This window comes from Falco rusticolus, chromosome 8 (assembly GCF_015220075.1).
Source record: "Falco rusticolus isolate bFalRus1 chromosome 8, bFalRus1.pri, whole genome shotgun sequence".
Classification (NCBI taxonomy): Eukaryota; Metazoa; Chordata; class Aves; order Falconiformes; family Falconidae; genus Falco; species Falco rusticolus.
In genome coordinates this window covers 55,576,429-55,599,547 of record NC_051194.1, presented here as the reverse complement: position 1 = coordinate 55,599,547, position 23,119 = coordinate 55,576,429, and the positions used below count along the sequence as shown (strand labels likewise).

General features: G+C 41.7%; 1 protein-coding gene across 8 annotated transcripts in view; it reads left to right on the top strand.

The window, feature by feature from the left end:
* IKZF2 (IKAROS family zinc finger 2) overlaps positions 1-21,240 on the top strand; it is a 120,973-nt gene extending 99,733 nt beyond the window's left edge. For 7 of the 8 annotated variants that reach the window (XM_037398026.1, XM_037398023.1, XM_037398025.1 and 4 more), the window contains 2 exons: positions 4,866-5,009; positions 10,919-21,240. In XM_037398026.1, the coding sequence (XP_037253923.1) occupies positions 4,866-5,009; positions 10,919-11,643 (869 nt within the window). In that variant the 3' untranslated portion in view covers positions 11,644-21,240. The remainder of the gene's footprint in view (positions 1-4,865; positions 5,010-10,918) is intronic. The other variant, XM_037398027.1, reaches the window with a different exon arrangement.
* Positions 21,241-23,119: the final 1,879 nt, after the last annotated feature.

The following is a 23,119-nucleotide window of genomic DNA, read 5'->3' as shown; positions in this document are numbered from 1 at the left end:
CCAAATACTTCTGTAGTATTTTGTTCCTGCTGAGTGTTCTGAAGCATCTGAATGCATTTTGGTGTGACTCCTGAGGTAGAGGTGGGGAATTTCTTATCCCTACCAGCATCCTGCTTTAAGGGCACAGGCAGCTGTGCTGGGTCTTAAACAAAACGGCCAACTTTTAACATCACTCTAAATTATTTCTGCAGAGATTAATTGTTCCAGAAAAGTGGAGGCAGCCCCTAGAGAGTTTGGATTTTTTTCAAGCATTGTTCTCAAGTTGATCAGTTTATAGGCATGGTACAGACATCTACTTGGGTGCTTTCACTATGCCCTGAGGAGGCCTTTAATTTCAATTATCTTTGTCTTGCACATGGCTAGATCACCTGACTACAGCCACAAGGGGAGGGGAAGGAGGGCTAGTTTCTGTGTGTGGGTAGGAATGTACAAGTCTCTGGGTCTCTCTCCATCATCTTGCAGGGTGCAGGTTGCTTGCTGAGCTACCCCTCCTTGTGGCTAGGTCCTGTTCCCTGCTGAGCAGGACAGCTGCTGCAAGAGAGCTCCCATGGCTTTGTTGTTGGCAATTTTCAGCTCAGCAGTGCTGGGCCCGGAGGTTGAAATTAGTCTGCAGTTTCCTAGCTAGTGGTGTGTTGGGGGTGACAAAAATTACAGTCTCTGAATGCCAAGAACATGACCTTTTCAGGAATGAACAGGGAGAAATGTTGAAGGCTAGCTATGGTTTATACCTGGTTATGTGTTATTCTCCATCTCCATAAAGAAAAAAGTCCAGGGGAATTCTTAAAGTGGAGTGGAGAAAGATACTCATTTTAGGAGAAGGAGAAAGAAGCCTAGTCCTAGGCTGTGCGAGGCTCAAAGGCCAGATGAATACAAAACACGCAGTGGCCTTGTGTCCTTCCCTCTTACAGAATTGCTTAAAACATCGTGAAAATGCTGGTCCCACAGGAGACATCACACTGTGGTCCCTGGGAATATGGGAATACTTCCTGTCATTTCCCTGCACACACACACTTTTTTAAAAATAGCAATATGGTGAGCTTAGGAAAGCAAGTTGAGGTAGGTGGAGTAATGCTAACATATACCAGCTGAGACTTAGCCCAGTATCAATTGTCTGCACACAAAGGTATTTATCAGCAAAACGCACATTTGGTAATTTTTTTTCTTTTTTTTTCCCTATTCTTTCCTCACTTGGACAACATCAACTTTTTTTAATAGTGTGTGTGTCTTCCTACAAATTAAGGAGTAAAAACTAAAAAATAGCCACTTTGAGCACTATGATATAAAGACCAGTGTCTTCAGGAGAGTGAGTACTGTTCTGAAGACCATCCAGGTTTGTCAATTGAGAGTTTGGGCTTAGAAACAGCATTTGATGTTAACTGCAATTGAGACCATAAACAGTGACAGAGATGGTGAACGTTTGCGTGGGCAGGCCAGGAGCACACCTTGATAGCTGATTAAGAACATCCCTGAACAGAAACATACTCGAGCGTGGGCTTTTCATGGACTAGATGCTTGATTTTTAGAATAAAAAAGCCTTCCTGAGCTGAGACCGTAAGTTCACAGTATAAAATGAGTTGCTATATCAAAGCTAGTTATAATGTCTCAGCTGTTCTTCGGTAGCTCCCACTACCAAGGTAATGAAATATGATGAAATACAACAAAAAAAGAAATGCATTTACCACAGAGTAAATGTGTACACATGAGCTTCCATTACAGAGCAGCTGATTTGTGATAACTGTTGGGTTGTTTTTCCCCTTTTTTTTGTTTTGTTTTTCCTCAAAAAAAATGATGTGTGCTGGGCTATTTGTCCTTTATTTGTGTATTTTGAAATTGAAATTAATGTATTTAGAATAGACAGTGTGATCTTTAGCTTAACTCTCTAGGTTTCTAAAATGTGATATCTCACCTGTTTGGTCTGGTTTGGCATGCAATTTAAATGGTTTCAGAAACCAGACTATTTCCATCTCTCCCTTCTCCCAAGAAATCTACATAACAAAGCACATTCTGGTAACTTATTCCCATCATAACACAAGTATTGGCATGATTCAGTGATTCTACTGCAAAAGAGCCATGCCCTGGGTTATAGACTTGAGTTCTGAGGTGGGAAAAAGAGCTTACAGCATGAAAGATGGGGAGTGATAGAAAAAAAGCTTTTATTGGTGATTATTTTACTTTTTAAAGGATTCCAAGCAGAATTTTTGCCTGACTTAGAGAAGAGCAGATGTCTTTTTTAGCACTATTCATTTCTCATGGAAGAAAGGTTTCAAATTCTGTATAGGAAATTTTACACACATATGCCCAACAGTAGAATTATTTAATTATTACTTAATTGTTATAAGACATACAAATGTCACTACATTTGGGGCTTAATCAGATGGCTATGAAAGTAATCAGGAGGTTTTCAACTGATTTTGTGGGTAAGTACAATTCTACAAAGCTAGCATGCCCTTAACAGGCCTTCCCGGCAGGGAATTGGAGCCCTCTGCACCTCCCTAGCTCCCCACCACCATGTCCCGTACACCAAGAGCTGGAAATTCTTGAAGTGGCATCCATGTGCAAACCCGACTCCATCAAAGTGAGGATGGATCTTGCCACTGAGGAGGGATCCAGGGTTTCACAAGCCCTGTGTGTGTGAATGTGCATGCATACGCTGATTTTTGGTAATCGAAAAGCACAGTCAGACACCAGCTCCCAGTGAAAATCAACAGATGTAATCTTTCCTTTCTTCCAAATCTCCGTGGTAAATACTTGGGTAGAACTAGTGCAGATAGCTCCTGACCGAGCACAGTATTTAAATAACCCTAAAAATATAACCTTACCTGTTAAAGTATTCCAAACCTCCTAGACTGCACTGGGCATTAATTAGGTCACTTGAACACTGCATCCCATTTTGTTGCAATGTTAGATTCATTTCATATTTATGCTTTTTCTTCCTCTCTTTCATTGATGCCAGCAGGACTGCCTTGTAAATGAGAAACCATTGTGTTTCTCAGGGGGAGCATCCTGTACAAATAAAAAAGCAGCAGAGTAAATCATTTTATAGCATATGGTAGATTCTAAGCCTGAAAGTACTCGGCTTTCCATAGCAGCAGAGGCACAAATGGAATCAAATGAATAAATTGCCATGTTTTCTTATTATGAATGTCTGAATTGAGAAGTTCACCTGAGCAGATACTCTGTTTTGTAATTGCCTGGTATTTGCTCTTCCTTACTAGAAAGAAGGCAAAGACAAGGCTTTTATCACCCTATTTTTCATATATTATGTGCTAACAAACAGCTGTGTGTTTAAGAATAGGGGAGTGATTATTCCATATCAGGATGCTGAAGGTAGTAAAGTTAAATGGGAGGAAAGTAGGCTGGTGGTGTTCATTTGTGGCACAGTCTCAGGGGGAAGGTGTCTGTGACACAGAAGGCTGCCATGGGTGAGACCAGAGGAGGACCAGCAGAAGACACATACAGGTTTCAGTCCTTTTCTGTTACCTCAGCAGTATCACCCATGACTTCATGGGAAGATTTATCTAATACAGGGAATGCAATGGATTGCTCACAGTTTACAGATTGTAGGAACTCTGTGCAAGTTCATTGTTTCCATCTCTTTGCCATCTGTTCTTCTCAAATAATTTTTTTGCACCTCAGCTATCCCATTAGCACATGGACTAGGGGCTGATCCTTCTCAAGTTTCTCTTGCTACCTTCTGAAGATGAATGCGGGACAACCATGTATTAAATTCATGGCAGCAGAGCAGAACTACACATGGAAACACACTTGACATAGATTGCAAAGGACTTGGACTCTGTGGGTCTGATCCACAGCATGGTACCACTGACCCTTCTTGCTGTTTGTAAGAGGATGCTCAACAAAAAACGGAGTATTTTGTAGGTATTTAGTGAATAGCTGTGTCAGCAAGTGACATAAAGCCCTGTGTGAGCCAGTCACCACCCTGGTCAGGAGCCCGTGTAATTCCTGTACTCCTGTTGCTCTAGCACCTTATTCCCCGACCCAAAAAGTGACAAAGAGTGAGACGAGTAAAGACAGAAGGGCTCACTGATTTCTTGTTATTGTCTCAAAGACAATGTATGAGCATTCCCCTAACATAGCACAGGAATGCTCCCTGCTGATGCCAAGAAGTGGGTGACATCCAAGACAGATGGAGACTTGCATTCACAGGTTGTTAGGTCTGTTTGAAGGTATAAAATATTAATCAAAATTTCTGTAGTTTCTGTGACTGATTCTGAAGGGAATTTCCATGCGATGTTCATCCTGTAATTCCAATAGAGTGTTTGTTGATTTTAAAATCTTGCATTGGGAGAGAGGAAGCATGATTTAACAAACAGATCCTTCATTCAGGAAGCCTTTGTCTTGGGGAATGCACAGCCAGGCCCAGGAAACACAAGTTATCAATGCCTTGTATGTTTTTTAGTCATTGAGATCAAGGTGAAAATAAAATAAGTATGGTAAGCATGCCAAATGATAAGCATGAAGTTAAGGAAGCTACAAAAAACGGTAACTAAAAAGTTACATTGGGAACAGGTAACCATATTGAAGGGAGAATAACAGAAAATGCCATCTACGGAGTGAGTTTTCAAAAGTGTCCCCTCCTCACCTGGGATCTTGAATATTCAGAACAAAACAAGTCCTTTAAGTGCTTAAAGTTGGGCTTTTGCTAAATAAGATGGTCCCAAAGAGAGGCATTTTGTAAATGTGGCTCTGCTTAAAGGTGATCGCTATCTTGATGCCCAGTGTGTTCTTGCACATTGCTTTATTTTGTGTTGCACTTGTTGCGCAATCAGCAGGGTTCCAATGATGTGTGTCATCTGTGAAGTGTAGACCAGACTTGTCTGATATGATTTTTTGGTTTTATGTAGTACCTCCTATGGAAGATTGTAAGGAACAAGAGCCTGTGATGGACAACAATATTTCTCTGGTGCCTTTTGAGAGACCTGCTGTTATAGAGAAGCTGACAAGCAACATGGGAAAGCGTAAAAGCTCCACCCCACAGAAGTTTGTGGGTAAGCTTGAAATACGCCTTTTATTATTTTTAGTGCGTAGGTATAGGTTACTTGTTATTTGTAATAGTCAGAAGAATAAGGGGAAAAGTAGCGTGCTCAGAATTTGGTTGCGATGGGGAGGGACAACAATGGAGGTGGCTAAATCACAGCGAGAAATCCTGAAAATTATTGAATCAATTTTACCAACCCAGGGAATTCAAAAGTGAGGTCCCAGAATCATGACAATGGCTTAGAAATTCTTCAGCTTTTTATTGTGCCTTAAGGCTGTTTTGTTTTTCTTAACTTTCCTCTGGCCCTTTTGAGATTTAGTTGTCATCTTTCCTCTCCTTGCCCCAGCAAGTAAAAGCTAAGACTCTCACATAATTATCTGTCTCCATATGTGTGTTAAAAAAACAAGTATCTCAAGACTTGCAACTTGTATTAAATTCTTGAGAGTTGGCAACAACTGGCCTGATAATACCAGCATGAGGAAGTAAAATCGCATCACTTCTGTTAAAGAAGTGCTTGCTCCAAGTGCAGTGTTCTGCACACAATAAACTTATTAATGCGTGAATATAAACCAACATTGGATGACATGGTTACCACATTTAGAATCCTAGGCCCAGAATTCATATTTTGCTTTGTGTCTCGACATTTTAAAGTTGTTCAGCTTGTAACAGGAGACAGTATGGGGAACTTGTCTTTGTTTGAGCTCTGGCTTAAAACTTTTTTACTGAGGCAGTACTAAACTTCTTAGGAGGGGGAGAGTTTGGGTGAAGTGTGTGCTGCTAGACTCCAAAGTCATGTCATATGCGTTTTCCACACTCGCTGGAAGGACAGTGGTAGAATTTAAGGGTGTCATATACTCATTCTGCCTACTCTGAGGACACTTACAGTGTGAGGATCAGAGGACTGTAAGCAATTAACACAGCCATTTAGAAAAGTTGTTGCCCCTCAGCTAAATGCAGATTCAGATGGATTTGTTAAATCACCACTGAAGGTGGTTTTAAGCTAACCCACATGGTTTTGAATAGTAGGGGGCTAGCAGCATGCTGCAGCTCACCTGGGGGGCACTGACACACTGACCTGACAGCTCACAGACATCTGACCATTCCCAAATACCAGTGCTAAGCCAAGATTAGGTCAGGAATGATCCAACCCACACGAGGAATGCTGGGAGACGTCAGGATTTCCTGGGTTGTTATTAGTCCTTCTGAGAGAAAAGCTCTTAATTCTCGGGCTGTTGTCTTTTAAAGTGGTCTGAAATGGATTACTGTATAGCTAATAAGAACTGGAAGACTTATACTCTGATTTAATTTACTGCTGTGACAACAGTTGGGGTTGAAGAGGGTGGAAATGGGAGCAGGACTCTACTGACAAGCCAAATACACCTTTATGAGACTGTAAACGTGGGCCCATCATAGCAGGTTTCCCTAGTGTTGTCTCAGCAAGTGCTCTACGTTCTTGCTCTACGTTCTTGCAGGTTGCAGTCAACAGTGAAATAGTGAACAATGCTGATGCGTAAACTGGTGTGTCTAGATCTCAGAGACAGTACAGCCTCAAAAGGAAGAAGGGTATTCACACCTCTCACTCTCGCCCCCCCCCCCCCCCCCCCCAACCCCCAGCCCCAAGTTGTCCACAGACTTGAACAGAACTGTGCTTGCAATGCCTCTCGGAGGTTATCTTTGCAGGGGCCAGAGACTTTGTCCGGGAGGGCTGGAGACCTTGCTTCTTTCCCTTAAATTCTGGGGTACCCAGGCCTGCTCCCATAAGCAGTATATTTTACTCATCATAAGCATACCTCACCACTGAGGCAAGCCACTTTGTGGATGCATAAATTGAGTCGGTTTTTGGAAGCTGTAGATGAGTGTCTCTTTTTGAGACCAGGAAGGTTATTTTATTTGTCCACTCATGTGCAATTGACCATATGTTGTTATTGTCTTCAAAAGCAAATTTACCGATTGGAAATCCTTGCCTGAGATATGCTGTAGCAGATTATTTTTCTCTTCAGTAGGGTATGCTCGTTAGATAAATCTGTTTCTTCTATAGGTGTAATAGAAAAACGGAATACCAAAATTATCTGGGGCTAGGAATTCAGTGCTTCATGTGACATGCAGCTTTTTATCCAGATCCAGCTGTAAGGAAGAAGTGTCCTCTTTCATATTTACTGTATCTTTTTCTTTTCCTTTTGTGATCTTTCATGGCATCACAGTGTTTGAATTGAGTAACAGCAGTCTCTCTTTGCTACCTTTCTTTTTTTTCCACTATGACCTCACTTTTCTTCCCATTTTCTCCCAATGAAATATTGCTCAGCTCTATCAGGAAGAATTTGTAATGGTTCTGTTGCTTGCAGGAAATTTTCCTGTGCATACTGCAAGCGTGGCATCTGTCCAAACCAACTTAATGGTGTTTATGAGAAGGTCATGTAAGCATAAGCTAAAATCTTTGTGTGCTACATCTATCAATGCTTTACTGCTCTTTCTGATCAGCAGTCTCCAAGGGACCTTGGTTATGGACCACAGTCTCTGCCTGAAATGTCAGGAGGAAAGGAAGCAGCATACAGCAAATAGAGTTAATTTCTGAGAGAGAGACTTGGTTATGTGTCTGCTGTTGAGGTACAAGTCTTACCAGCCTGTTGAAACAGTGGAGTCAGAAAGTATAACTTACAGAGCGCAGGAGCCTGCGTACTTCTTTTTGTGTCTCCTTCAATGAGGGGAGAAGCAGACACTAGCAAAATTGAAAGCAGCCACCTTCAAGCTGGTCACATGAAGCAGATGCATGCATTTTCACTTTGGATGTGGTGCTTACTCTCACGGAGTAAGTCACTGAGGTTCGGAACTGGCCGGATACAGGAGGAGACATTTATGTGGCTTACGACAAAACCATGGTTGTTTATAATAAAAATTAAAACTACACAGGTGTCTCAGAACAGATGAAGATTAACTGGCTTCAGAATTTGAATCAGCTTCTAGTTAATGGGAGTCAGGAAGAAATTTACCTAGTGGTAAATTCTGTAACTGCTTTCTCCAAGGTTTCTTGCAGCTTTCTCCCAAGTGTCTAGCATTGCAGTTGCTTTAGATACTCAATGAGATGGATTACAGGTAACACAGGACAGCTGTGTCAGTGTGCTTTGATCTAACTTCAGATACCTGGTTTGAGGTTTTTTGAATGTTGTATGATAAGATGACCACAGTGGAGATTTTTTCTTCTTCTACTTCACTAACGTAGGGCAAGAATAAGTAGAATTTGAGCATGATTTTGCGTGAAAATTCAAAATTACTCTGATTAGTTGGTTTTAAGTACGGATTTGTCTAAAGAGGAATTAAAATTGAAAACCATGTTTGACTGGTTTGTTAATGTTTCTTCCAAGCTCTGTGGTTTACGCCCTCTCCTCCCCATGTTATCATTTATTTTACTTCTTTATGTCACACTCCATTTCTAAGGCTCTGACATTTTTGGAACTGTTTTATAATTAAAGGAATGAATAATTCAGGTCACTGGCAATTTACGGTTTTCTCTACTCCACTGTCTGTAGTGGAGTAACTAAACGTGGAAGAGAAAAGGAATCAAAATCAGGTTTGCCTCATTCATCCAAGTAGTCCATAAAGGATAAGTATTATTTCTTGATCTGTACAGCCTTCAAAAGACTGCCAGTGTGTTTGGTGGCTGGATCAGACTCCTACTAGATCCAGTTGTTTATTCAAACACAGGAACGGTACAGGTAGCCAGAGCAGGTGACAGGGACCAGCGGACTTTTCTGTTTCCATCTCTTTCTTCCCACTGTGTCAAAGACACCGCGTGCCGCCTGGAGCTGTCCTCCAGTCCCACTTTGGCCCCACCTGGGAAGGAGCTGCTCAATTTCAACCGAGGCTGGAGCCACCTCCTGTTACAGAGCTGTCCATCCTGTCAGCAGCAGGACAGCCATTGCAGACAGCAGGGCTGCCAGCCCACACCAGAAACACTGAGAAGAGGATGTTTGCTTGCACATCTTTAGGTCATGTTAGATTACAAAGGCCATCATTGTAGCATTGTTTGCTTCTTCCTTCCTTCCCTATTTTTCTCCAAATTTCTAATGTGTAACAAAGGAACAGTTTTCTACATGATGCTTAGTTTTGGTAAGCGATAAGTCTAACACAGCCAGCCACAGGGAAACATAGTGAGGTACATGAACATGGTGTCTGATCAGAAGCATGTGAGCAGTGTTGCTGAAGGGAGCAGGGATATTTACATGTTTCATTTTAGACTTGCATTTAATTACCTTGCTAATCAGGGCTGAGTTCCCAAGCAAAAGTGATGCATCATCTCAAAGGATAACATGATTGTTCCGTGGGTAATGTAAAATTATTTCTCTCTTTATGCTTCACTTTAAGATAAGCCATGCTAAGTGGAATGAACTATTATAGTCAAAAATAAAATAGCTGAGTGATAGCTATGTTGAAATGTACTAATGCTATTTGGAAGAGATTTGGGATTACAGTTCTGTTTCTTTCTTATGGTGGTTTATACACATTTCGTTCCAAGCAATTTTGGCAAAACGTGATAGAAGATTCTTGAGTTCTTTAATTCTTGGATAGCCAAACCACTTGTATGCAGTGACTCCTTGAATTTATTAGCTAACACTATTGAAGAGAAGTCTGGTTTAATGTACTCAGGCAGTGAAAAGTAACAAAGACAATGTAAATCAACTGAAATCATCAGACTTCGTAAAATCAGCTTAAAAAGTTAACTGTCAACAACCAGCTAATACTTGTATGTGTGAACACATACGAGCATGGTAACTTGTATCTTACATGTATACATATAACCTTTTCTATTTAAAAAGAAAAAATATTATATGAACTTTCCTTGTACTAACACTAAAGACATCACTGGAAAAGCAGTGCTGCTGAGCTGAGCCCTGATATAAGTAGTGGTAAATTTGTTAACTTCAAAGGAGAGCTGTGATATGTAACATGCCCTGTGACTAGCAAAATTTACCAGCATGTGGTTCTGGTTTCACATATCTGTAATGCCATTGATTTAAAAAGGTTACAAGGATGTGAATTTGGATTTACGTACTGATGAATCAGCCAGCTTCGTCATCGTTATGTATTTATTTATCCTGTGTCAATGACAGTTGCTTTTGACTTTTACCAAATGAAACTAAGCTATACATGTGGTTTCTGTATTTTGTTTTCCTGCCTAAATAGACACTGGGGGGGGGGGTGTCTCTTTCTCGGTCCAAAACATTTAGGATAGGGTATTTTTTTATTGAGGGGGAGAAATACGAAGATAGTCATCTACGAAGATGGAACATGAGATGCCAGGTCAGCCCCCAGTGCTCCTGTTCCTTGCTCCGTTCTCTGGCCGCATGCAGGCATTTTGTATTTTTTTTCTGCTGGTTGAAGGATTTACAGATTGTGGCTCTAAAGGTGCCACTGTACCACATCCCTGTACCTGTTGCTTAGGTTTCTCGCTCTGCAGCCCTGTTGTAAGGTATGTGTGAGGCACCTTGGAGCGTAGGCAACATGTGGTACTGCCTCCTTTAATTGTGGGAAAGTATGTCTAATGGTATAAACCAATGGAGATTCACTGACCTCAGTGGTTCGATCCTATTTCCTACCAGTTAACATGTATTTCCTAACTTGGAGCAGGGGCACAGACAGACCCAGTGGAAGATTTTGAATTAGTCTGGAGGTTGCTGCAGCCACATGCTTCACCTGGAATAAAATTTAAAAAAAAAAAAAAGCTGTTGGTGAGGTTGCAGGTTTACCTATGTCAGGAAAGAAACTTTGCAGGAGGTCAGTAAACAAGTAGAGGGAGGATAACTTTGGACTCTGGAATGATTATCACCCCAAATCAGGGGTTTTCTGTCCCTCTCCACCCCTTTTACAGTGAAACTTTGGAGTGATTACATTGATTTTTCTCATTCATTTGCTCTTGTCCCTTAGGTGAAAAGCTCATGAGATTTGGCTATCCAGATATTCCCTTTGATATGAACCTGTCCTATGAGAAGGAGGCTGAGCTGATGCAGTCTCACATGATGGACCAAGCCATCAACAATGCAATCACCTACCTTGGAGCTGAGGCACTTCACCCCCTGATGCAGCACACACCAAGCACAATTGCAGAGGTGGCCCCCGTCATCAGCTCAGCTTACGCTCAGGTCTATCATCCTAACAGGATAGAAAGGCCCATTAGTAGGGAAACAGCTGACAGTCATGAGAACAACATGGATGGCCCGATCTCCCTCATCAGACCAAAGAGTCGAACCCAGGATAGAGAGGGCTCCCCCAGCAATAGCTGCCTGGATTCTACTGACTCAGAGAGCAGCCACGAAGACCGCCAGTCCTACCAAGGAAACTCTGCCTTAAATCCCAAGAGAAAGCCAAGCCCAGCTTATATGAAGGAGGACGTCAAGGCTTTGGATGCCACAAAAGCTTCTAAGGGCTCTTTAAAGGATATCTACAAGGTCATCAACGGAGAAGGGGAGCAGATTAGGGCTTTCAAGTGCGAGCACTGTCGCGTCCTTTTCCTGGACCATGTCATGTACACCATCCACATGGGCTGCCATGGCTACCGGGACCCGCTAGAGTGCAACATCTGTGGCTACCGAAGCCAGGACCGCTATGAGTTCTCGTCGCACATAGTCCGAGGGGAGCACACATTCCACTAGGCCTTCTCATCCAAAGGGGACTCGTATGAAGTAGAACTGCACATGAAGAAATACTGCACTTACAATCCCACTTTTCCTCAGACATTGAGATGCCTATTTTGTTGTTGTTGCTGTTGTTGTTGTTGCTGTTGTTTAATTATTATTATTAACCTTATTTTTTGTGGACCCAACCTCATTTGCTCTGCCCAGCTTAATGGAAAGAAGGAAGGGAAGGGATAAAAGAGGGGTTTGTGACCTGCCTCGCTTTCTGTGGGAATTGAAAGGCAGTCCATTTCTGTCTCAGTCAGCTGTACGTCGTGTCCTGTCTTGGGATATCACTCAACCCTGCTAGGTGCTTTAAAGTCCCGATGAGATGCCACTCATTTATGATTTCAGACAAATAGGTAGAAACATTTCAGAGGAGAGCCCTTTTCAAATGTGTAGATAGGGTGCTGGGTTTTGGTGGCTGGAGGAAAGGGGGAGGGAACTTTATTCTGCAGAATGAACAATTCTGTTTAAATCAAAACTGTTAGGGATTTAGGAGCACGAATCAAAGTCCATATTCCTTTCAAAATTACTTTCTAGGGTGAGCTGTTTTCCTGGGTTCAGTGTGTATTGCCCCTCTAGAATGTAAATAAAATAAAATCTAAAAAAAGAAGTATATGTCTTAACACTGTACCACGTTACAGCAGTTTAGTTTCATAAGTCTGAGGGCCTTCTGTGGTAAGTCTAAAGCTTTGTATTTTTATTTTCCTTAACTTACGAAGCACCTTTTTTAGAACTGTTGATTTGCTGTTACTCCATGCCTATGTGTTGACTCACTGGCTTCTTAGAGATCCTTGGGAGCCTTACTTATTTAGTTGCACCCCATGTTTTAAGAGATAGCATTTAGAAATAACATTTAAACTTGCTTCTAGGACAGTAAGTGGTCTAGGAGTGGGTGAAAGAGTCTGTAGTTTACTCAAGAGGTTCTGCTGCTCTTCTGAAATAATTTTGTTATAAAATTATCGATTTTAAAAGGACAAAAGTACTAGTAACAAAGTGTTCTTTAAATATAGGTATATATAGGTAAATAATTATATAAATACTTTCTCATTCTATTGTCACAGTGTTAACCTCTTGGCAACAGCCTAAACTAAGACTTGCAGATGGGAAAACGCTAGGAGCCAGATCCTTGGCCGGCATTAATCCTCTCAGCGCCATTGAATTTAATGGAACTACCCCAACAACTTCAGCTACATCAGGATCCGAGCCTTGACCGTTTTTTCTCTTGTTGACATCTTATTTGCTAATCTGCTGAACTGATGACTTCCTTTTGGGTTTAAGTCATTGATTCTGCTTTTAATTTAGGGGTAGAAGTGTTTGCAGGTTTTGCTGGATAGCCTTTTCTTTTGGAGAGCACAGAAGCCCTGCAAACCAACAGGTTGCATATGACGTTGCTTGCTTCTTCAGAAAGTGATACATGGAGATGCAGGTGCTGTACTTTGATTTGGATTTGCAGATTCCATTTTTTTTCCTAATTTATTCATTTCACTGTGGGGAAAACATGGAGAAACAAACTCCAGAGCAAGTCCTTGAACTACAGAGTGGACAAGAAAAAAACCCCACCAATCTGTTTTGTTTCCTTTCTTTCTCTCCCAGTGAATAACAAAACCAGCAACCACCCAGCAAGTCACAGGTTGCATCAGTAAAAACTGGGCTTAAACCTACGTGACAGATTGCCATTGAAACCCAACTGTTTGTACCAATCACAATTGAAATGTTGTTGTTTGGCAACAAGAGCACAGCTTGAGAATGGGAAGATCTGCATGGGTTTAACCCCCTCCATGCACACAGTCTCCATGCGCTTGATGAGACCTTTTCCAAAGTATAAAGTTACTAAAGTATAAAAGAGAGAGCAAGATCAGGCCATAATGAATTCCCATCTGCTCACTTCAATCTGCGTACTCGGTGCATATGCCAGTTTGCTGTTCGTTTTGAGGGTACTGGGTTGTTTTTTTTTTTCTCTTCCTAGACCTGGAGCATTTGAAAGTAGGAGCTGAGTGGTATTGATTGAAATCTTTTTACAGTGACACTCTTGGCAGCTAGAACCTGTGTTTAGAAAGGATACAGTAGATCATGGCCAGATTACCTGATGACTGCTTCCCAGCACTGAAATGCTATTAAGTAGGAGCTGGTAAAGTCTTGCAGTAGCCTATTAATTATAGTACAATATGGAGAGAAATGTCATCTTGTGTAATATGAGAGCTATCAAGGCTGGGAATATACGGGCTTTGGAGAGACAGATTTAAAGACCTATTCCCAACATTGTTCTTAATGTCGTTGCGTTGCTCCCCCTCCTCCTTTCTTCATCCTAATGTAGGGGAAACTCAGGCAAATGAACCACTGCCGTCCTCCAGACCATTCTCATTTTCTTGTGCTTGGTGCAATCAAAGGAGTTCTTGCAGGACAAAAGCAGAGAGATGCTGGAGGGCATCACTTTTTTTTCCGTAACGTCTGATTCTCTGTGGCTATGAAGGTTGGCTTAGGAGGCAGTTGGCCATGTTCTGCATTGGGATGTGCTTGGAAATTCAGAAAAGGGGGGTTGCTTTTATAGCATACCACCAAAAAAAAAAAAAAAAAAAAAAGTAAGTGGAAAAATGGTTGTGATTTTTGCTGAGGCAGGAAGGGTCTTTCAAGAACAGTGAACAAAGGGAAAGATGCTGGGCCTGAAGGTCACCAGGCTTGCATGGGCCTCCAGAAGGACAAGTGCCTGAGCCAGAGAAAAAGGTTGCCGGCAATCCCTTTCAGTCTGAGGGGAGCAACACTGTTCTTTTCTCTGTGGTCAGTGGAGAGAACACAGGCTATGGTTTCTTGAATAGTTGCCCTAGGTAAAAAGTGTAAAAAATTTCTGCCTGTGTTTGGGAAAGCACTGGAATGTGGGAAAGGCAGAGACTGTCTTGCGTATCCGCAAATAAGTTGTCTGCAATTATATCTGCATTTTGTTAGTGTGCACTTTCATTCATAGATATGATATTCTGTGGATGTTTAAAAGATCGGATGGGGAGGCTCAGTGGTTTTGTAGCTGGCTTCGGTTAAGCTTCTTGTTCCAATGGTAGCATGTGAGATCTGTGTGTGAGTACTGCCTTTTCCTGGGATCACAGGCACAGAGAACTGGGGAGGCAGTGGGGAAACACGCCAGCTTAGTTATCTTCAAAAAACTGCATTTTTTGGAGAGCAAGAAGCTGAGGAGTTACTTTAATTTTTATTATCGATGTCCTTTTCTGAACAATCACTGCAGTTTTTCATCCTGGAGCTAGGGAAGGTAAAAAGATTAAATACTGGTTAAAATTTTGAACAGTTTTGGACTAGCATATATTTTAGTATTCACTTTCTACTGAAAATTATTGGAGGGTTTTATATAGAGTAGTTTGCCCCTACAGGGAAGTGTGCAAAATGGGGCCTCAAGAGATTTTTTGTTGTTGTTGTTGTTGTTGCTTGCTCTCTGCTGATTTCTAAGAAAAGCTCTTCAGTTTTGTTGAGTTCGTTAGTCATTCACAGTGTACTAGGAATTTCAGTAGATAATCCTTGGCCTGCAGATCCATTTGTTCTAAGTATTTGGTGTAGGAAATTGAACCTGGCTGATTTTTATTGGTCTCTCTTGAAATTCTTGGAATCAGGTTTCCAGTTAAAAACATGCATTTGCAAATTTAGAATTGGCTTCCTGCGAACATTCCCCATTTTCATTAAAAAAAAGAAAAGCAATTTCTGCACACATCCCTGCCAGTAAACCTTTTTTCTTCTTTTTACATCAAATAGCAAGATTCTGACTCAATTTAGAGTATTACAGGCCTATTAATTGAAATAGGAGTGTGACTGCTTATTCTCTTGGTATGATCCATATTCTTGGAGCAAAGGGCATTATCTATATATCTGCTGTTATGGCCAATGAATTTTACAGCCACCTCTCTTTGCAATCAGTTAGGAGTGCACATTAAAATATATAGCATTTTTCAGGAAAGCCAGCTCTTTACTCAGTAACTTATGGGTTTAAAACAATTTTATTCTCCTTAAAAAGTGCTTCCATCTATGATGTGATGTGAAAGGTGTCTAGGCATTAACCTCTCTTGGTCTGTATTAGGGAGAAAGAATCTAAATTTGTTAATTGGCCTGATTTTTTTGATGGTAGTAGTTTCTACTGTGTGAGGACACAGCTTGCAAAATAGCCATGTGGAACTAAAGTATATTTTACTACAAGGTGAAGAAATTCCCAATTTTGAGAGTTTCCAAATTTCTTTCTGTTTACAAGGGCATTCCTAAATCGGGGCTGTCAGGCAAAAGCAGAGGCCAGGAATTAAACCAAACCTTTCCAAACTGGCCTTTAATAGGACATTATTACTGTTGTCTAGGTCCTGAGCTAGCTTTTTTGTGTTTGAAAGAAGCCAGACAACAGACACTGCTTCCTCCGGAAAGAAACTTTGGAGATAATTTAGGGAAAGGTGCTTATTTCAGCCACGGACAGGAGCTGCAGCAATACAGTTCCTTAGCTAGGTAATATTCCTGCCCTTAACTCTCGATGTGCGTTATGACATAATGAAGAGGGAGAAGGGAGGCTGCACTGATACTGGAGTCGCCTAAACTCAGTGTGGGATTTGAGGAAAAGTGTGATGAAATTGGCTTTGACGCTACAAAGTTGCATCTTAGCTTGGCTTAGTATCATTTAAAAACAAGAATGGATGGTGATAATGGCCTGTGGTCTAGGGCAGCTGGAGATTCTGAGAAAGTATATTTATATATATGGTATCGTATAATTAGATATATGCTTTATTGTTTATGTGCCTTTTTCAAATGCATTTTGGAAGTTTGTGATGTCGTTCATGATATCCTCCCATACCCTTTCAGAATGCACGACAAAACACAACCCAAAGCAAACATCCCCTCTCCTATGGCGCAGTGAGTGATCCCTCTCCCCTTCCACACCCCCTTGGCAGCTCGACCCGGAGAGAGGACCATCTTAGTAATTTGCTGTGAGATTTCCTGCAGTCAGCTGGCTTTTAGGAGTGGGAAGGGCTGAAAATTACCCTAGCGGAGTGCATTCCAGCAGCCCAGCCAGAGCTGGTCTCGGAGCTGGTCCCAACCACCACGGCGTCCCCAGCGCAGTGCCGAGACTCACTGCAAAAGCCCCCAGCTGCACAGCGCCCTGTGGGGTGCCAGGACAGGGGGCTCCTGCCTGCTGCCCCTCCAGAGCTTTAACTCAGACCTGCTTGAAAATGGACTTAGCTGTGCTTTTAAATTCCGATTTAGGAACAGCAGCAGACTTTAAAGCATCTGCCGCTTGCTTCAACCCAGAAAAAGAAATCCGGCAAGAACAAAAGTCCTTTGGAAATGGTTTGCAAGTTTGACTGTCGTGCTGCTGCCACCTTAACAATTGACAGAGAGATGAGAGAGGCCCATCTGTGGAAGATGTTATGGGGGCTTACTAGCTGGAACACTTTGGTGAAAAGCGCAGTGTTTGCTTCGGTACTTTCCTGGCAGGTTGGTGACCTAGTTTCAGATCTAGTTATTTACCCTGTGCGGGTGCAGCACCTCAGCGTGCAGCATGTGCACGGCATCACGCCTGCCAGCAGGGCATGTCACCATGCCAGCATGCCACCCGGCAGACCCCGAGCCCGCAGCAGCCTGGCACCGGCTCCTCAGCACCTCTCTGGCAGGCTCCGGGCCCACGGCAGTCACAGAGAGTGCGTGGGACGAGGAATTAGGTAGGGAAGGGGCAGAATGTGTTTTGTAGTAAATGTGTTCCCTTTTATCCCATGAAGGGTTGTCCCGAAGTATGGGCCCAGGACATGATCACCAGTTTCTAACGTAGCCTCCTATGGCCATGCCTGGAAGGGTGTGATTTGTGTCCTCCTCTGCTGAGGCTCTGAAGTGAGTAGAGGACAGGCAGGAGCGGGTGGTGTGCCGATGTTTTGCCGTGCTTCACGCTTAACAGGCCAAGGTAACGATAAAACCAGTACCTGATTTAAATCACCTGGCTTTTCAGTTGATCACACAGACAAGCATTCCCGGTTCCTGTTCGCTTCCAGCCTTTGGAAAGGTGGTTATGGGTAGGTCCATGTGTGTCCTCATTCAGGAGCGTAATCGCCCGTGCTCTCTCCTTCTGTAAAAACTCTTCCTTTACGTACCAGTCTTGGGACCTAATCAGTCAGTGGACAGAAATAACCATTTCAAGAAAGACTTGCATTGCTTTATTATTTACATAATATCGCTCATATTATTTACAGTTCAAAAAAAGAACGAATACTGTGATGTATTTACTGGCAGCATGGGAAGTATTTTAACAGAGTGAATGACAATGAAATTAATCGGTGTGTGTCTCACGAGGGGCTCGTATAGATGTGTACCCTGTATGGAGAAAGGGAGCAACTTGACCCAGAGCTGGGGCTGATGCTCCCTTCCTGCAGCAGGTATTGATTTAGGCGACTGCACTGCAGCCCAGGAAAACGTTTGAGCACGATTAGCCTCCTGCCATCCCTTCGATTAGATCTGGAATGCACAGGAGCTTTGCAGTTAACCGTGTGCTTAATAATTACCGTTATGTGTGAGATCAGGGCCTTATTTGCTAATTGGCACAGCGCAGCAGCCCTGGCTAGGTCTCGGTTGTCAGCCCTCGGTGGCGGGGCCCGGCGGTGAAGACGCCTTCCCTTATATTTGTGTAGTAGCCTTAATCCCTCGCACTCGGCGGTACGCGAATACCGGCAGCCTCTGGTCTGTATTCTCAATCACGGATAAAATACGGATGCCTCCGGCAAAGCATGGTGGAGAGTGTGACTCTGTTATTGGCACAACGAGGCCAGTTTGCAGTAAATTGGGCCATTTAGTTTTACCTCAAGTGACATCAAATAAGAAAAGCTTCTTGAAGGGGTAGAGGTCACTGAATCCCCTACTATGCACTTACTGGGATTTGACGTTGCTTACTGGAAATGGATGTTCTTCATTCCTGAACACACTGTAACAAGGGAAGGACTTTTTGGTTATTTTTGTAGTCGTTCAGATTCTGAAACTGTGATCAATTATTTGACGAATTGTCAAGTGTCCTCAGAGCTTGAACACGTTCAGTTCCTCTGCCATGTAGCAGTCTCCTCTGGCTTTCCGTGGTTCTCTTTCTCTCACCCCCTTTTCCTCCTCTGAGCTTTAAGTCTGGGCCTGCTCTTATCTCTTGTAGCTTTGGGCTGTCTAGGGGTTTTGGGGTTTGTTTTGGGGGTTTTTTTGTTCATTGGCTGTACAGTCTGTTTACATATTTTTGTACTCAAGTGTAGTTTTATATTAAAAACAGGAAAAAGAAAAAAAGATAGTTGATTTGAGAAAAAAAAATTAAGGTACGTGCTCTTCATAACACTGTAAAGATCTAGGGTACCTTCCGAGATGACTCCACAGTGATGTAATTATAATACTGTATATTTGCCTTCCTTTTTAGTTGGTTTTATTTTCTGGTTGTATTTTTTTTTCCTAAAATGTATATCTTTTTATGAGAAACTGGAAACTTTTAATGCAAATGTTTAGAAAGATTTAAAATTGTAAATTAAAAAAAGTCATATAATTTTTTTTTTTTCCTCTTGGAAGAAAATGCTTTAAAAAAAAGTTTTACTACTGTTGTATTCCAGGGTGGGGGTTACCAACCCCAGATTTGCTTCTAATGCTTCATTCTTGGATCCTGCTTTCTAAACATGCTCATTGCAGACATGGATGATTTGCTTATCTTACTTTTTAAAAAAAAAAAAACAAAAAAAAAAAACCGAAACACCAACAAAACCACCTTTTTGGGTTATTTTTCTGTTCAAGTGCAATACTTTCCCTGACATCGTGTTAATGTACAGTAGTTTCTTTTTTTCTTTCCTCAGTCCACACAAGTCAGTGAAACAAAATGCTGTCTTAAATACATTCAAAGATAAATGTTCAAGTAAATTAAAATTTTGATTGACAAAAGGTGAGAAACTGTAAATTAAGGCTAAAGCCCATACCTTAACTCCAACTTTTATTTGACATTGAAACACATCCCTTGTATGAATTAAGGACATACCTGTTCTTGCTTCTTCCTTCCTTCCTTTTCTTTTCTAATTGCAGCTTTCTCTTCAAGAAAAGCACTTAATATTGATGTTTATTAAAAATAACAAAAAAAATATATAAAAAGATCTTTTGGTCTAATCCAAAACCCACTCAGTGGAGACTCTTGTTGGCTTTGATGGTGGATTTTGGATTAGGCCTAATCTCTTAGCTAGGGCAAAACTGCCATTTACTCTAATGGGAGAGATTTGCCTATGTAAGAATTACAGGACTCGTGTCCTTTATCTACCTGAGAGACCAGAAAAGCTTCTTTAGAGTTGTCCTTGTCTTATATAAGTTTAGATGGGACTTGTTTTACATATCATACATATTTATATATAGTGTATTTTTAATGCCTTCCTCCCCCGTAGACTGAAGCCGGTGTTCTGTAAATATGTATTTAGGTACGTAATAAAAAATAAAAAAAATCCCGTTGAGATTTCTTTGAAAGGCAGTTACTGCGCATGCACAGTAGCCACTTTTGTCTTTTAAATTTGTATTTAAGACATTTCTTTTTAATAATAACAAAGGTGAGGAGACTGTATCTCATTCTGATTGATTGCCAAAATGATTTCCCAGACTCTTGTGTTCGAGTTCAAGAAGAAAAATGCATTCAATGGGTGACCGTCACGGTTGCCCAGTGGTTCACACTCCTTGGGCCAAATTCTGGTAACCTCACGTAGGTTGTTCAGGTCCTCCCACATGCAGGGACCGCGCTGAAGCGGTGGGATCATAGCAAAGCATGCACGGTTTTGTGAGCGTAATTTCAGGCTGTGCGGTCTGACCCATTTGTCACGGCATCTCCCCTGACTCATAGGGAGTTGCATCCTGCCCACTTTAGTGCTGTTTTCCTGAAGAAGGCTGGGTGAGTGACCTGGCAAATGACCACTTCTCTCCCAGGTTACAATTTTTTGGTTCTGTCACAAATGTTCTGAGCTCAAATTGAGGAATCTTTTAAATTAAGAGTTTATTCCAGAAGCCTGTGAAGACACTGGGAATCGTCCCATTGCTTTACGTGGTCATTGGAACATGCTCTTATAAAAAGGAGTTCAGAAATGGTCACTGTGGCAGTGGTGCATGTAAGCAGCCCTAATGTAAACCTGTATCCCCCTGCTAAAAAACTTTTTGCCGCTATAGACTGAACTATGGCTCTTGTTTGGTTTTGTTTTGTTGTTTTTTGGGGTTTTTTTTTTTCTTCTTAGTATACATGCATACACATGGTTCCACATCTGTATGTGTGTACTCTGTACCTGTGTGAGTGTTGTACAACCATGTGAGAGTGTGAGTCTGTATGTGTGTATAAATAAAAGAAGCTGCAGAAACTTTGTAATACTTTGTGAAAAGGATTATATTATAAAGGTTTGTACTGTCTTGAGTGCACAGCTACTGGAATAAATGTAGGGAATCTCAGGAACAAGCATATAATTTGTCCAAGAATTATTTCTTCTCAGAAGTGTAAGTGCAGTTTTTAATTCTGTATATTATTTAATATTTTACCAATAAAAATAAACTTCTGACATGAAAGGGTTTTCCATTCAAGCTTTCTGGAAACATTGATGTATGTATACACTTTTCTTCCTTGCAGCAGTAAACACATGTGGTGATTTGGCATCTCAAAGGAATCTCATTTCTACCTGACAACAAACCCTACTAATTAACTAGAGAGACTGAATGTGTTATGAGTTGGGGTTATGAATATGGCAAATTGGGTGCAGATCCAATTTTAATATTCTTTGAAGCTAATGACTTTCTTATCATCAGCTTCAGCGTGAGCTAGAGAAGTATTTCCCCTAATATACTACTATGTAAACTGGTGGCATCGGTCACCTGCCACTTGGTCTGCCATGTTTTTGCAATGAGCTGATGGCCCAAGGTCCAACTTTTTCTGGAAAACACTCAGAGCGCATAAACAATGAACATAAGCAATGAATTTGAACCCTTCCCTCAGCATGGGTTTTTGGCTGAGTTCCCCTCTGTCGTACCCAGAGGTGACTGTCCCAGCAGGGATTTTTGGGGTAGTTCACATTGCCTAACTTGTTCGTTCTTTTGTAACACAGCTATCTATCTGGTAGCATTCACAGTGCAAACTCTTCAGAATAAAAGGAAGATCTCATGAAGCTTCGTAAGTTGTTTGTGGTTTGTTTTAGGAATCTCTTGTAAATTCTTGGTTAAAGATTAACCAGCCTCTCCCCATAATAAAATTGTTCATCATTGACATGAGAATGGAAACTTCTTAAGATATCATCTGAATAAAACTTAAACTTCGTTTGTCATGTTTGATACATTGTCTCTGAGGAATGCTTCTGCCCGATGAGAAGAATTCCCCCAGTTTTCTTCCATTGAGGATTGCCAGACTACTGGTTTTTCTTCAGAAAGACCCAAGATTCAGCCGATGCAACAGTCCGAATATTTGAGGCATGGAGAAGTCACGTTGTGCCATTGTAAGAGAGAAATCACTGGCTTGACTGACTCAAGGTCCTGTCCCAAAACTTACTGGAGATGGTGATGATCTTTGACTTCAGGTAAGGGTCTGAGAAGACGAGGGGAGAGCTCATAGGCAGAAACTAAAGGACTGATAGCCATTAAGGCTGCTGAGTCATTTGCAGGAGTGAGATTCTGCGCGTGGCCTCAAGAAAGTCTTAGAAATCTCCTGGCTGTGAATCAGGGCCAGCACGCTGTTTGTGCTTGTTTAAGTGCTGGGGTGAGTCTCTCACCATGGTGTGCCATCGCCTTTTTCTCTAGATCACCTCGTCTGCAGCTGCAAGCAAAGGGCAAGTTGACCTGGCCCATTCAACTCTATCTAGGCAACAGGGAATCATGTCTAATCCTTCCCCTGCATCACTTCTGCTGGGGATCTCTTACTCTATTGAAAACAGCCTTTTCCTACTTCATTGCAACAGAGGCTTAAAAATCACCCCAGTGACCAGTGTCTGTATATGCTGTGATCATCAAGTCCCGATTTGGTCTGTGAGAGGCGACTGGCTTCAAAATATTTCGTCATTTTCTCTGGATCAAATGATGTAATCGCAGCGAGTCTTTTAAACGGCAGCATCACCCTTCATGTTGATCGACTGGATCAGTCTAGTAGCAGTAGCCAGGTAAGCGGCGTGTTTCTGACCTGCCTGGCCAGCACCTTGGCATTAAGCTGAAATTCCCCTTGTCACCCCCAGGCAGTGACAGCACAAGTGGATTTCGAGCAGTACCTTCTGACAAGCGCCTTCTGCCACTTTACCAAGACCAATATAATTTTCCCAGTTAATAAAGATTAAGTGTTGGTTCCTGGCTTTTGCTTCTGTAGCACTAATATTTCTATTTTTATGCAGTACTTTCAAGAAATTACTAAAGCTTCATCTGAGGATGAATTTGTGTTTTTAAAAGGTGATGAATCAAAGTACGTTTTTCTCCATCTCTGTGCTTG